General features: G+C 33.2%; 1 protein-coding gene across 2 annotated transcripts in view; it reads left to right on the top strand.

Moving 5' to 3' along the window:
* The first annotated feature begins 9,395 nt into the window (after positions 1-9,395).
* The window catches only part of LOC149790594 (N-acetylneuraminate (7)9-O-acetyltransferase-like), a 139,145-nt gene continuing 134,169 nt past the window's right edge, over positions 9,396-14,371 (top strand). For both annotated transcript variants that reach the window (XM_089972693.1, XM_089972690.1), the window contains exon 1: positions 9,396-9,533. In XM_089972693.1, coding sequence (XP_089828819.1) covers positions 9,398-9,533 — 136 coding nt within the window. In that variant the 5' untranslated portion in view covers positions 9,396-9,397. The remainder of the gene's footprint in view (positions 9,534-14,371) is intronic.

The following is a 14,371-nucleotide window of genomic DNA, read 5'->3' as shown; positions in this document are numbered from 1 at the left end:
TCCATGGATGTAGTACATATACCATTTGGATGACCCACGATCTTGTAGGATACTTGGTGGAAAAATCAGTTTCAAGGATTTTACCAGGTCCATAATCCTTTTTCAAAACAGCCGGATGTTAAAACAATGTTCATATATACGTAATAATGCATCATGAGCGGATCACAATTTGATTTATCAACATTACTGGTATAATCGCTTTACTTTATACCAACACATTAAAGCCATGCTATATTTAGTGTGTGTGTGTGTGTGTGTGTGTGTAGAGTTACTACTCTTTGACTAATATAATAATTTGCGTGAACGCGTTGATAATATAGTCGAGTTCTCTCTGTTAAAATTAATGTATTTTCATAATCTTTCATACATTTTTAGGACTTTACTTATAACGAGGACGATATAGCCATTTATGTGCTGGCGTGCCGTTAAAAGTAAACATATACATGAATTTTCCTTCTTCTTCTATTGATGTGATAATAGCTGTATTTCTTGGCATATTACTCCACATGGATATGTGTCACTTGATACATGTATTTTACACCTTCATGTAGTTTACACCTTGATGTATTTTATACCTTGATATATTTTATACCTTGATATATTTTATACCTTGATGTATTTTACACCTTGATGTATTTTATACCTTGATATATTTTATACCTTGATATATTTTATACCTTGATGTATTTTACACCTTCATGTAGTTTACACCTTGATGTATTTTATACCTTGATATATTTTATACCTTGTTGTATTTTACACCTTGATGTATTTTACACCTTGATGTATTTTATACGCTGATGTATTTTATACCTTGATGTATTTTACACCTTGATATATTTTATACTTTGTTGTATTTTACACCTTGATGTATTTTACACCTTGATGTATTTTATACGCTGATGTATTTTATACGCTGATGTATTTTATACCTTGATATATTTTATACCTTGTTGTATTTTACACCTTGATGTATTTTATACCTTGATATATTTTATACCTTGTTATATTTTACACCTTGATGTATTTTACACCTTGATGTATTTTATACGTTGTAGTATTTTATACGTTGATGTATTTTACACCTTGATATATGTTATAACTTGTTGTATTTTACACCTTGATATATTTTATACCTTGTTATATTTTACACCTTGATGTATTTTATACGTTGATGTATTTTACACCTTGATATATTTTATACCTTGTTATATTTTATACCTTGATGTATTTTATACGTTGATGTATTTTACCCCTTGATATATTTTATACCTTGTTATATTTTACACCTTGATATATTTTATACATTGTTGCATTTTACACCTTGATATATTTTATACCTTGTTATATTTTATACCTTGATGTATTTTATACGTTGATGTATTTTACACCTTGGTATATTTTATACCTTGTTATATTTTACACCTTGATATATTTTATACCTTGTTGTATTTTACATCTTGATGTATTTTATACGTTGATGTATTTTATACCTTGATATATTTTATACCTTGATGTATTTTACACCTTGATGTATTTTATACCTTGATGTATTTTACACCTTGATGTATTTTATACGTTGTTGTATTTTATACCTTGATATATGTTATACCTTGTTGTATTTTACACCTTGATGTATATTTTACGTTGATGCGAGTGCATTGTGATCCTGGTCCATGCTAAAACCTTTTCTATGCAAAGGATCCCAGTGCATTGATCCAGAAAAAAAATGATGATTATTAAATATTGTCGATTATAACTGTGCATGATTCTTTTTATAAGTTAATCTGAAATGTATACATGATACACTTTGTTTTCATCAGCAGCACATGCAGGTATCAATGTAAACTATGATTGGTTATCCGATTATCGAACCGTTGTTTAGGCAAAACTAAGCAAAGGAATGAAAAGAGTAAATAAATCTGTATCTTATGTAATGAACACAAAAAAATATTCTGCATTAGAGAATACTAAATTACAAGTGCAGTTTGGATATAAAAAAATTATAGAAATTATTATAAAAATAAAATTCAAACAAAAACCATGAATGAAATCATATAATAGTTACAAAATGAAACATGAAGTCAAACAGACAGGTAGTGATTATGAATCTGATATATCAAAGCCAGGTAGTGATTATGAATCTGATATATCAACAGCCAGGTAGTGATTATGAATCTGATATATCAACAGCCAGGTAGTGATTATGAATCTGATATATCAACAGCCAGGTAGTGATTATGAATCTGATATATCAACAGCCAGGCAGTGATTATGAATCTGATATATCAACAGCCAGGTAGTGATTATGAATCTGATATATCAACAGCCAGGTAGTGATTATGAATCTGATATATCAACAGCCAGGTAGTGATTATGAATCTGATATATCAACAGCCAGGTAGTGATTATGAATCTGATATATCAACAGCCAGGTAGTGATTATGAATCTGATATAACAGCAGTCAGGTAGTGATTATGAATCTGATATAACAACAGCCAGGTAGTGATTATTAATCTGATATATCAAAGCCAGGTAGTAATTATGAATCTGATATATCAACAGCCAGGTAGTGATTATGAATCTGATATATCAACAGCCAGGTAGTGATTATGAATCTGATATATCAACAGCCAGGTAGTGATTATGAATCTGATATATCAACAGCCAGGTAGTGATTATGAATCTGATATATCAACAGCCAGGTAGTGATTATGAATCTGATATAACAGCAGTCAGGTAGTGATTATGAATCTGATATAACAACAGCCAGGTAGTGATTATTAATCTGATATATCAAAGCCAGGTAGTAATTATGAATCTGATATATCAACAGCCAGGCAGTGATTATGAATCTGATATATCAACAGCCAGGTAGTGATCATGAATCTGATATATCAACAGCCAGGTAGTGATTATGAATCTGATATAACAGCAGTCAGGTAGTGATTATGAATCTGATATAACAACAGCCAGGTAGTAATTATGAATCTGATATAACAACAGCCAGGTAGTGATTATGAATCTGATATAACAGCAGTCAGGTAGTGATTATGAACCTGATATATCAACAGCCAGGCAGTGATTATGAATCTGATATATCAACAGCCAGGTAGTGATTATGAATCTCATATAACAACAACCAGGTAGTGATTATGAATCTGATATAACAGCAGTCAGGTAGTGATTATGAACCTGATATATCAACAGCCAGGCAGTGATTATGAATCTGATATATCAACAGCCAGGTAGTGATTATGAATCTGATATATCAACAGCCAGGTAGTGATTATGAATCTGATATATCAACAGCCAGGTAGTGATTATGAATCTGATATATCAACAGCCAGGTAGTGATTATGAATCTGATATATCAACAGCCAGGCAGTGATTATGAATCTCATATAACAACAGGCATGTAGTGATATTGAATCTGATATATAAACATATGAATAACGATTGTTTTGGAAAGACAAATAAAAATATCAGAAATAGATTAGATGTTTAGTTCTGCGAAATATTAGAACCATTAAGACTAAGAAGTTTATTCTGCACGCCATCATTTTCAGCATGAGCAATATTCAGTGGAGCATTTGTAAGGATAAATATTTTAAAAGTAATTCTAAATCAGCCAGCTTATAATGGCAATTCTGTACTCGATCTATAAAAATTATTAATATATAACTTTTTATTTTAATCATGCAAAAGTAAAATATAGTGGCAAAGTGAAGTTGTTATATACTGATATCTATACTACTTATATACTCGTTAATACTGAAAGTATTTCCAGATGATACAAAAAAATGTTTGCACATGTGTATGATACAGCTGAATAAGCACAAGACCATTTCCAAGGAGTATAAATAACTTTAACGTTTGTGGTAAATTTAAAGATGGTACAAATAGTTTTAAAAAAGTGAATTTATATGAATAAAAACATTAAAATAACAATCATAATAATATTAAAAGAGAAAAACAACTTTTATCCTCGTTAAATAATAATAATGATAATAATGTATTAATTTGTAATACAGACCACTGGCCCATGATACATATCCATACAGCATGCGGTACAATAAGTTATTTTAGTACGTAACAAAAGAACATTATATATACTGGATGTGATATACAGGAAAGATATCATTGTTGCAATTTTTGAACTGGATGAGATACAAGTATATATTACACAGCGGATGTGGGAGGTCACGGGTTCGATCCCCGGTCGAGTCATACCAAAGACTTATAACAAAAATTGGTACGAACAGCTGCCTCTCTAGGCACTCAGCATTAAGAGGTTAGTGTTAGGACTAGTCGGCCTGGTGTTAGGATAATGTGACAGGGTGGGACATCATGCTACATGTCTGCAGAATTATGCCTCAGTGCTAGACATCATTATAAACTGCTACACTGCAGACATCGTGGCGATATGACTGAAAAATTGTTTAAGCTATATTAGAAATCCAAAATTACACACACACAGAGTATTACACAAACGAATTTAAAGGGAACCCTAGAACCTTAATGGATCAAGTTTTTTTTATATTGATCTAGAATTTTATGTAGCAGGAATCGCTGATAACACGGTTTCTATAATCTTTAAGGCTTTTATAGTAAACATTGCTAATTTTACTGGTATCATATTGTATAACAGTCCTAAATATATAATAATAACATATAATATTTGGGTATGCAAATAATGATAACTAAACAAAAAAAGGGACATAATAAAATGCAGGATGAAAGATTTGTTTGACTGGGTTTCCTGGTATGGGTTTTATGTGAAGTAACACCGATTCCCCACTCATTTCATTTCTTTGTAGTATATTTATTGTTTCATATTGCAATGTAGGGTGATCGCATGAATTCCATTTACGAACTTAATATAGAATCAAGATACACTTTCCTTGTGTCCACTAATTTAAAAGAGCAGATTCTATTAAACATGTTAATAAGTATGTGTACTGAAGATAAATGGCAGGAAACGGGCGATTTTCTCAAACACTCTTGTCTCAGTCAAGCCACAGGAGTCTGACATTTTATCAATAAAGTAACGCGAAATCTCTGAAAACATGAAATCACCTTATCGGTTATATAAATCACAGGAGTCTGACGTTTTATCAATAAAGTACGGCGAAATCTCTGACAACATGAAATCACCTTATCGGCTATATAAATGAACAGAAGGAGTGCAAAGGTGACCACAACCCTCCGCTCGATTCGACTTTTCTCACGCGTCTTTTATCGCTTAACGTCAGACTCCTGTGGTCAAGCATACAAGTAGGTAATGGACCTTTGGACTGGAAATCCTATGATAAGCCTACTGAGCTGGTTCAACTCTCTATGTAGGAAAGTAAAGTTTGACTTGAAACCGTAGTTTTGATGGGATACATGTAACGAGGCGCTTCACATTTGGAGGTTGTCTTCAGGTGGTTGTCAACTCGCTTGTTTTCTACAAGAATCCCGTTGGTTTACCCTGATCTAAAATATTCAATTTTTTCTGGCGATTTGCACTAGGATATTAACGGGTCCAGAGTTCTTGTAGTAGAGAATGGAACTTCATTTCATTGCACGTAACTACGAGATCGGAATAGTTTTTATCTTTGCTGAACATGTGTTAACTAGACTGACTGGACAGTGTTGCTTCTACTAAAGAAAAGGTTTTATTTTATTATTTTATCCATGCATGTTCCTTATCGGGGGTTCCGTCAGTTGCATTTTTTAGTGTTACCTTCCCATGCTGGTAAATAATAATATTAAAGATTAAAATTACAATGACCTGGGGGTAATCATTCAAAAGTCCTGGACCAGTCAGTCCGACTTTGTAAAAATAAAAATAGCAAACAATTATCAAAAGATTTCATAAATTATAAATAATGGCACAAAGCTATATTGTATTAACTTTAACAGCTTTCAGTGAAGTGATAAAAATAGTTCATGACTTTAGCATCAAACAGTTTTGTATTATCAAGACATAACGTTTATTTCATGTTTGGACGGTATTAAGTTATGTCAAAAGTTGGTATGTTATAAACTAATATTCAGGGGAATACAAATGATGGTTTATTGACATCAACTTTACCAGTAACACAGTTAAGACGATGTAGCATAATGGATGAATGACTTGCATATTTGATGTAAATAAATGAACCGATGTTTATTCAGAGACCTTTACGATAAAATTTAAATATGTCGCAAATTTTACAAAGTCCATGTACAATGATTCAGAAGAAAAAAAAAGAACAGTCATTTAATCGATGAACAACAACATTTCGATATAAAGGAACACATGGTGTCACACTATCAAGCCAAAAATGCTATGCGGGTGTTTTGTTTAGTTTTAAATGACTAATGATGCAAAGTATGTACGGCATTTTTGATACGGTCCTAAAAGTCCAGTTGTTTATACAAATATCAATAATTTGTGTTATTCAATTAAAAGAGAGAGAGAGAGAGAGAGAGTGAGAGATAAATAATTAAAAACACGCTAAATTGGATAATGGATAAGTGAGCAGAGTACTTGTGCATTGCACAAGCAATTTTTTTTTTCTCCAGCAGAAGTGTCACTGTCAGTCACGATGATGACCAGTTGCAGGCAGACATAGTTTATATACAAGCATATGCAAAGGACCTGTTGTAGCTGTTAATATTTTTTGTTTCGACACAAACATAACCATTATGGTACATTTTCAACAATGCATAAAACATTTAAAATGAAATTAAATTAATATGTTGTTGGTCGTGACGGTATCTTTCCTGAAAAAAAAATATGACCATGGAAATGAATCATTTGATCTGCTCAAACTTCGTTGTATTTTGATACATATTTAACCACCGGTTATTTTAGTTTAGTAGTTTTTGTTTTCAATTGTTCGTTTGTCCAGTTTCTAAAGCATTCAAAAATGTTAGCGAAGAAACAGTAGTTGTACTGATACGAAAACATATACAATATCTTGAATATGAATCAGAGGTCATGTAGTTTATTAGATAAAAACTGGCCTTAAGGTTCACCTGGGCTTAATTGGATCATTACTGTGTTAGAATGTTTGGGCTAATCATAATTAAATTAATCTTTGAAAGTCATTTTTATTGGCCAAGAATCGTAAACAGGAGTTCACAGTGCTATGGTATTAATAGCATCATTTAACGCAGGGAATATGGCGCTTTCGTGTATTTACTTGCAACAGCTGTTGGAATACTTTTTAATAGTATTTTGTGCTTGTGACTAGAAACATTGTCTAAAGTTGTCATGTCTAATGGGAACAGGAAGCAGCAATCTTGTGATTCTTACGTAATATATCGCTAAATTTCTAGATCATAGGACAGCGAGTAATTGAAACTATCAGTGAGAGTTATCAAACTTCTTTGTCAACCATGTCACCACATTTGGCGCCTTACATTTGTCAAGCCCGACGTTTCCGTTTGTTCTTAATTGATTGTCACCGAATGATCTTGAGAGACCATAGCTCATGAATATTCGGTTTAAACAAATCTCTTTATCTGCAAGAGAGGGATAGAAACAATTTAGCTATTTGATTTACATAATGTTTATGAGACTAATTTTCAATATGTCAATCAAAAATACTCATAAACGACTGTGTTGGAAGTTTATTCTTTCAGTAGGTCTGTTATGATAAGAATCTTGTGAATCGTAACCTTCTTCTCAGTTCTTGCTATGAGAAGGAATTACTCATAAGTTAAGAAGTGTCTTTGCCCATTGCGAGAGAGAGGAAATAAAAAAGAGTTCGGGCTCTCTTAACAAAGGGTGTCACTCACAACGATGTAGATACGGCTTCATCTTGGGGATTCTGGCAACAGGAGTTACGGATTGCTGCAAGGAGAGAAAGGCTCTTTCTGATGCTGAACGCACGAACTAATTCAGCGCAAGGTTGTTCTTAATTTATACGCAATTTTGAAAGTATACTCATGGCCAAATATGGACATTAGTCAAGATGCTAGTGTTCATTCATTTCGAATCAGAACGAGGTTCCCATCTCTTCTCTACTGAACCGACTGTGTCTGAGTACGTCATCAGAGAGACAATTCTGCCACATCAGCTTGTTCATTTAAAGAAACGCGTAAATCTCGTAGCTTACTCAGTCAAAGAGAATTTTAGGAATCCGCTAGTTCAGCAACTTACACAACTTACCGGGTGTAATTTTTGCTGACTTTTCGATACAAGAGAAATGTATATACAAGAGGGTTTTGCGCTTGTTCATAAGGTCGCAATCTTTATTAAAATAGTATATAGTTGTAATACAGAAATAAATGAAATTAATCTCAATATATTTGAGTAAAAAATTACTTTCAACAAATTTAATGAAAATTTACTTTTAATACAATTTAGAGAAAATTTAAATCTTATTACTTTTACTCAAATCTTCTGTCCTAATAGGCCCAATGTTGTGCACATTTTGTTATTTTTTTTGTTCCTTAATATACTGTTCGAATTAATATCGGCCAGCGAAGAGTATCCACAGTACCAATAACTATGTTACAATTTCACACTGTGATATTTCTGGGCAGATTTAAATGAAATCATAATAAAGTTCATGATCAGTATTGTTTTATTGTTGGCGAATTTAAGACGATTGACTCATTTCAGCCAATATCCAAACAACGTGGGCTGAAGTCATTTGTCTTGTGCGATTCTGTAAACACACACACACACACACACACACACACACATTGTCTGCATGGCCTCTGTCCGTAATTGATGGTAGAGTTTTGTCTGCCTTACAGTGTCCTGTCTTGCTTATAAGTGGTAAACAAGATGTTTATTAAAATTTGGGTTCATAACCGAATGGTTACAAAAATATTAATGCGTCATTGGCCAGATGACAGTCTGTATGTAAAAAGACTAGGTAAACAATTATTAATTCCTGCTTTTTTAAGCTTAGTCAGTGGAATTACTTTTAGTTGTGTTCTGATATAACTTGAGAGGAATTATTTGTTAAAATTAGAATTACAAAGTTCCCATTCAGAGTCAGTTTATTTTTATTGTCAAACACCTGTATAAAATAGGTTTGAACACCTATAGGTTAAATCTCGTTAATTCATTTGGCTTTTGCTTGTTTCATTCGTATTTGGTTTCATTCGTTTTACATCTGTGTGTTCAGTTGGTGCCTCGTTCGTTCGATTTGAGTATTGTTTTTAAATAAGTTTTAATATTTTCATATATTTTAAGCATGAACGTGTTATTTTAGATTTTTCAAAAGTACATTTTGTTTTAATTTCATCTGTTTGACGGATATTCCTTTCCATTGAGTCGACACAAAATTTTGATATGTGGAAAAACAGAACTTTTAAAAACAATTTTTTGCAGTCCTGTTTTCATATTCTTTAGTTAACGTAGACAATCTATAGAACAACTTAGATAACCAGTCTATGAGGAAAACAATGGCGGACGGCCGAGGTGAATCCTCAACACAAAATGAACTAACATATTATTTAAACGTTGAAAATGCGAAAATATTAGCATTTGTTATGGTAGCTGGGTTCGTAATGTATCATAGCGTAATTCACTTGAAGTATGGTAAGTAAATTGCATGCATGTAGCTATATTTGACATGATCACGAACTTGACATTCCTTTTCATAATTGGCATTAACTGCACTCAAAACTAAACCCGACCTTAACCAACGAGTTTACGATATTTGGACATTTATGCTGGAGTACGATATACGAGCTTATTTCCAGTAAAAAAATATGAAAATTATCAAAACCACGTGGTAGCAGCGTGGGTTTACATTAAAAACGTACCTAGACTGAAACGTACCGAAATCAAAATGTACGAAAGTCAAAGCGTACCTAAATTGAGACATGACCCATACTCGCTGTAAATAATCACATAATTTTAGTCTGTTGTGTTTCATATGACAGCGACCGAGATTGTTTATCTAGCTTTGGTGAAACCAGGAGATTCAACATTAAAATTAAGCTTAATTTTCTCGGGCAGACCACACAAATGCAAGAACCAGTTAAAACATTGTAACGAGTGACAATTATAGAAAAGCTTTCGGATTACATTGTAATTAAGAATACAGAGAGAATAAGAATTTGGCCAAGGGAATAAAATTCAAATATTCTAACCAAAAACATTATATTATAGAATATAATAAGCATTCTTTATGGTAATATAAATTTGAGTGGTATCCATGAAATTACTATATCAGTGTAACTAAGGTAAGTGATGTTGTGACTGATTGTTTCACCCTAAAGAAAATGAGAAAAATGAGATAATTACATGGTATTTTAATTCAGTTTAGTTCAAAGAGCAGTTAGCTGCTGGTTGGTTCATACGTGTGGATCTTTTCTGTAATTGTGTTACATTCGCATTACTGTGAGGCCCAAACAAATATGTTTCCCATTGCACTGGTTTTAAAATTAGGGTAGGTAGATGGGATTTGTTTCATTTTTTATTATTATTTTGAGGCACAAATCGATTTAGGGAATATATTTTTTTAAATTGTTTTTTTTTAACCCTTGGTGTAAAAAGTGCTAGGGTCAACAACAAAAACATGATCAGCCAGCTGGCAACATATTTTCCGGGCCTGACATGAAATAAAACTTCAAGCTACTATATTTACTGATTAATGTAACAAATACCTTTATGAGTTAATTTCTGTTTTCAGCTTTGAGAAAAGTGGATTTTTTTCAGAATTCAGACGATGTAACTACAGAGAACTGGTTTATGTCTGGACCTAGAAAAAACTTGGCTTTTAATCAGATCAGATTAGAATTTATCTAGACAAAGTCAGATCTTTTTTTTTCTCCTGAAGTACGCTATTTTTAAAAGCAAATTCAACACATTATTATATAGTTTTATTAAAATATAGCAGTTTCAGCCTTGTGTGAAAATTATTGTAGAAATACATGGCCAAATCAGTCCAGTGGATTTTGAGTCATTGTAATTTATTTTTCATAAGCCTTTTGCCCTGGGCCTATATCTGAATTTGTTTTTAGATTGTTCATGGGAACAAGTTTGTTGGTAAAAGATTTGAGTGGCTAAAATTGCTGATGGTGTAATAAAATAGGTAATTGGCAAAATGTTGGATACCAGGTCAAGTTACTTGTTTTCACATGGTATGCTAATGAGGCTAGGCAGCCAACAGTTCAGAATTCTCTTCCCAGGTTCTGTAAGAACACCTTGTTTCTTTGTAGAGTTATATTGGATTATTAATGGGTTTTTAGATTTAAGATTTTGCATAGCTTTCAATGCTCACCTTAACTTTGAAATTTGTTATCTTTCATAAATGTGGGAATAGGTGACTCCTTAGACCTAGGTTGAATAGGTCATTCATTATACCATACTTTTATTTGGTGTTGCAAGCTTTCTCCAAGTTCAGATAAATGGGAACTAGTGTCTTCAGGTCAATGTACTGTCTATATTCAACATGTACTGTAGCAATGAGTATTATGGGTTGTGGAGAAGTTTAATTTTCTGAACACTGCTAAAGTCATCATGTTTCTCTGTCAGTTGAAAATGACTGAAGTCAGAAAGGCATTGTTTTGTTTTAAATTTTATTATATCAAAAATTAATGAGTAGCCTCAAGTTTAGTAATTGGTTGATAGTACTTTGAATTTAAATTTTTTATTTTGTATCTAACGTCAAGATGTCAACATAGTGGCCATCTTAAAAGTCATGTTACAACTACTGCTTGCATTGCTTCTGAAGGAAAATAGTGAACTCTAACATATCTGTAGTTGTGTGAGGGAGTTTTGAAAACCAGACCTAATTGATTTTGGAATAAGTCAAAGGTCATTGCTTGCATTTCTGTACTTATATAGCTTGTTAACACTGTGACTTGGACAAGTGAAATGTTACCAGACTTTATATTTAGTTGTATTCCAATGAAAAGTTCATTGTCACCACTTTGACATTGAGTTTCGTCAAAGATCTAGTACCAGTTTATAAGCATGACTGATAACACCAACCTGTATGAATGGGCTTTTTTTAAAAAGTCCATTTTTTGGATATATTGAATAAATACCCTAGTGATATCATTTAAATAAAGTATTGTAGATTTAACCAGACTTAGCATGTGGGCATATTTTGACATATCGACAAGCTTCTCTCTTCTACATCTGGTTTGAGGTCGGTGGCTGTAACACAATTATATCCTGCAAAAAATTACACATCTGCCTTGACCAGCTGATCATCAGACACCTGCCATGACCAGCTGACAATAAGACATCTGCCCAGACTAACTGATCACCAGACATCTACCTGGATTAGCTGTTCATCAGACACCTACCTAGACCAGTTTATCATCAGCAGTGCTAAAAAATCTGATAACCCGAATACCTGACCCCTTTAATTTTAGATCGGGCCCATCTTGTATTCTAAGTGAAGTGCCCACCTGGCTTTGATCGCGCTGATGAAATGTGTAAATGTATTTTCAGGATGGCACAATCTAAATGAGATGACCACTCTCCTATGTGAAACTGAGATCTGATTTTAATCAAATCGAAGCATGGCGTGTATATTAAAAATATGATTTTGTACTCCCAAACCCTCTGACACAGTCATGTTTTGAGAAAACACAATTTTCAGTAATCTTCAAAAATAGGGGGGGAAAAACACCACTTTCAGAATATGCTTGTGACATGTAGAATTTATAAATGGTAAACAGCCATGATTGGAGCTTATGTAAAACTATCCTTTGTGCAGTTTAAATAGTGGCAATTAAAGGCAAAGAGGTCAATTATAAACCACCATTTTACATATTAGTTATTTGGCTCACAATAGCTAGTGAGATGTGTTTGACGGCTGCAGTGGGTAGCCCATTTTGCTAATTTCCATAGGTAAGATCAGGAAGTGGAACAACTCATTTTAGGTAAATCAAAGAGATGCTAGATACATATACAAGAAACAAAAGTTATTAAATAACATTGCCTTGAATGAGAATGTTTAAGCCATATGTATTATATTTTTGACAAATATGTGAACAGCTTCAACATTTCTTGAACTTGGAGTTTATTGCATACACCATTCCCTCGATAACTCGCGCACATCGGGGTCCAGAAACATCGACCGCACTATAAGTGAGGCGCGAGTTATCGAGGGACCTATAAAATAAGCCCAAAACCAATAAAGTTATTGACGACATAACCGGAAAAATAAGGGGGGTAGGCAGATTATACTGTTGAATACTCACTTTATAATCGTTCTGAGATTAACTGTGAATAAATATCTCTTCATAACGGTGTACTTTATTATTTCCTCATAGGACAACATTAATTTCAGGATAAATTACAGTATGTTGAGGCGATCATCGAAAACATTATTCCACGTGGTTTCCGTTCGCTGAACATGTGTACCACTTCACACATTGTGTACTACGTCACTAACTTTTATGTTGAATTGGATACATTCTAGTTTTATTGTTTGATCCAAATTAGACGTTTTTTTTTATACAAAAGATTGACACTTTTTGAGAAACAGTGTCGATCGAACAATAGATAGATTTGAATGCAATAGAAGTAAAATGGAAAAAAACCAAAAAAACAAGGGTTAATCAGTACTAACATATTTAATTGGTCTACAAATTTAAAACAATGTAAATTAGAACAAATTAATACTTGCCGTTTGTGCCACGCTTGACAAATATCAATTCACTTTTTGAAAAAATCAGTTAATTTTTTGTGTGTGTGTTACTCCTTGGTTTCTCTGCCGCCGAGCAAAATCCCTCAGATTTCTCAACTGCACGAGCTTTACGTAGTCAACATTTTGGGTCTCCACCCACCTTATGGCAATATCAAAATATTTGAATGCTTCCTGTGCAGAGGGGTGGGGTGCAACATCTGCGTCTGCATCACTTTCAACACTTGTATTACTCCTGTTAGAATCGTCTTCTACTGCAAATTTGTTCATTATAGAATTAATTATAGTTTCATCTGACATGTATTTGGCTGTGGAGCAATCATTGTCAGCACAAATCCACTCCTCCATATCATCAAGAGAAACGCCCATTTCAGGACCATGAGTCTGTACGAATTTCTCCCAAACAGCCTCGGCATTAATGACATCAGTTTCACTGAAACATTCGAAGTCACTATCATCGTCGTTGTCGCTGTTACTGTTTTGCTTTACGTCAAAGGCAGCTCCAAGACCCTTAATCCAGCACCCCAGGTCTCTTGTAATCGATTTTTTTTTGAATGCAACAAACACTTCCCCGAGGCGTTGATCAAAACAAAGCCGGCATGTACATGTAATTAGGTTCTCACAGAAGTACTCACGGGTTTCAATGTGACGGTCGATTGACTCTTTTCATGTTTTCAGTGAACAGAATATGTTGTGATTATAATGTTTACAGTGAAACGGAATTAAAGGATTAGAATGTGACTTTCACACAGGAAGATGTTTAATT

This window comes from Sinohyriopsis cumingii, chromosome 10 (assembly GCF_028554795.1).
Source record: "Sinohyriopsis cumingii isolate HCF-2022 chromosome 10, ASM2855479v2, whole genome shotgun sequence".
NCBI classification, from domain to species: Eukaryota; Metazoa; Mollusca; class Bivalvia; order Unionida; family Unionidae; genus Sinohyriopsis; species Sinohyriopsis cumingii.
The sequence above is the reverse complement of the archived record's forward strand: the minus strand, read 5'-3'. Positions and strand labels throughout refer to the sequence as shown.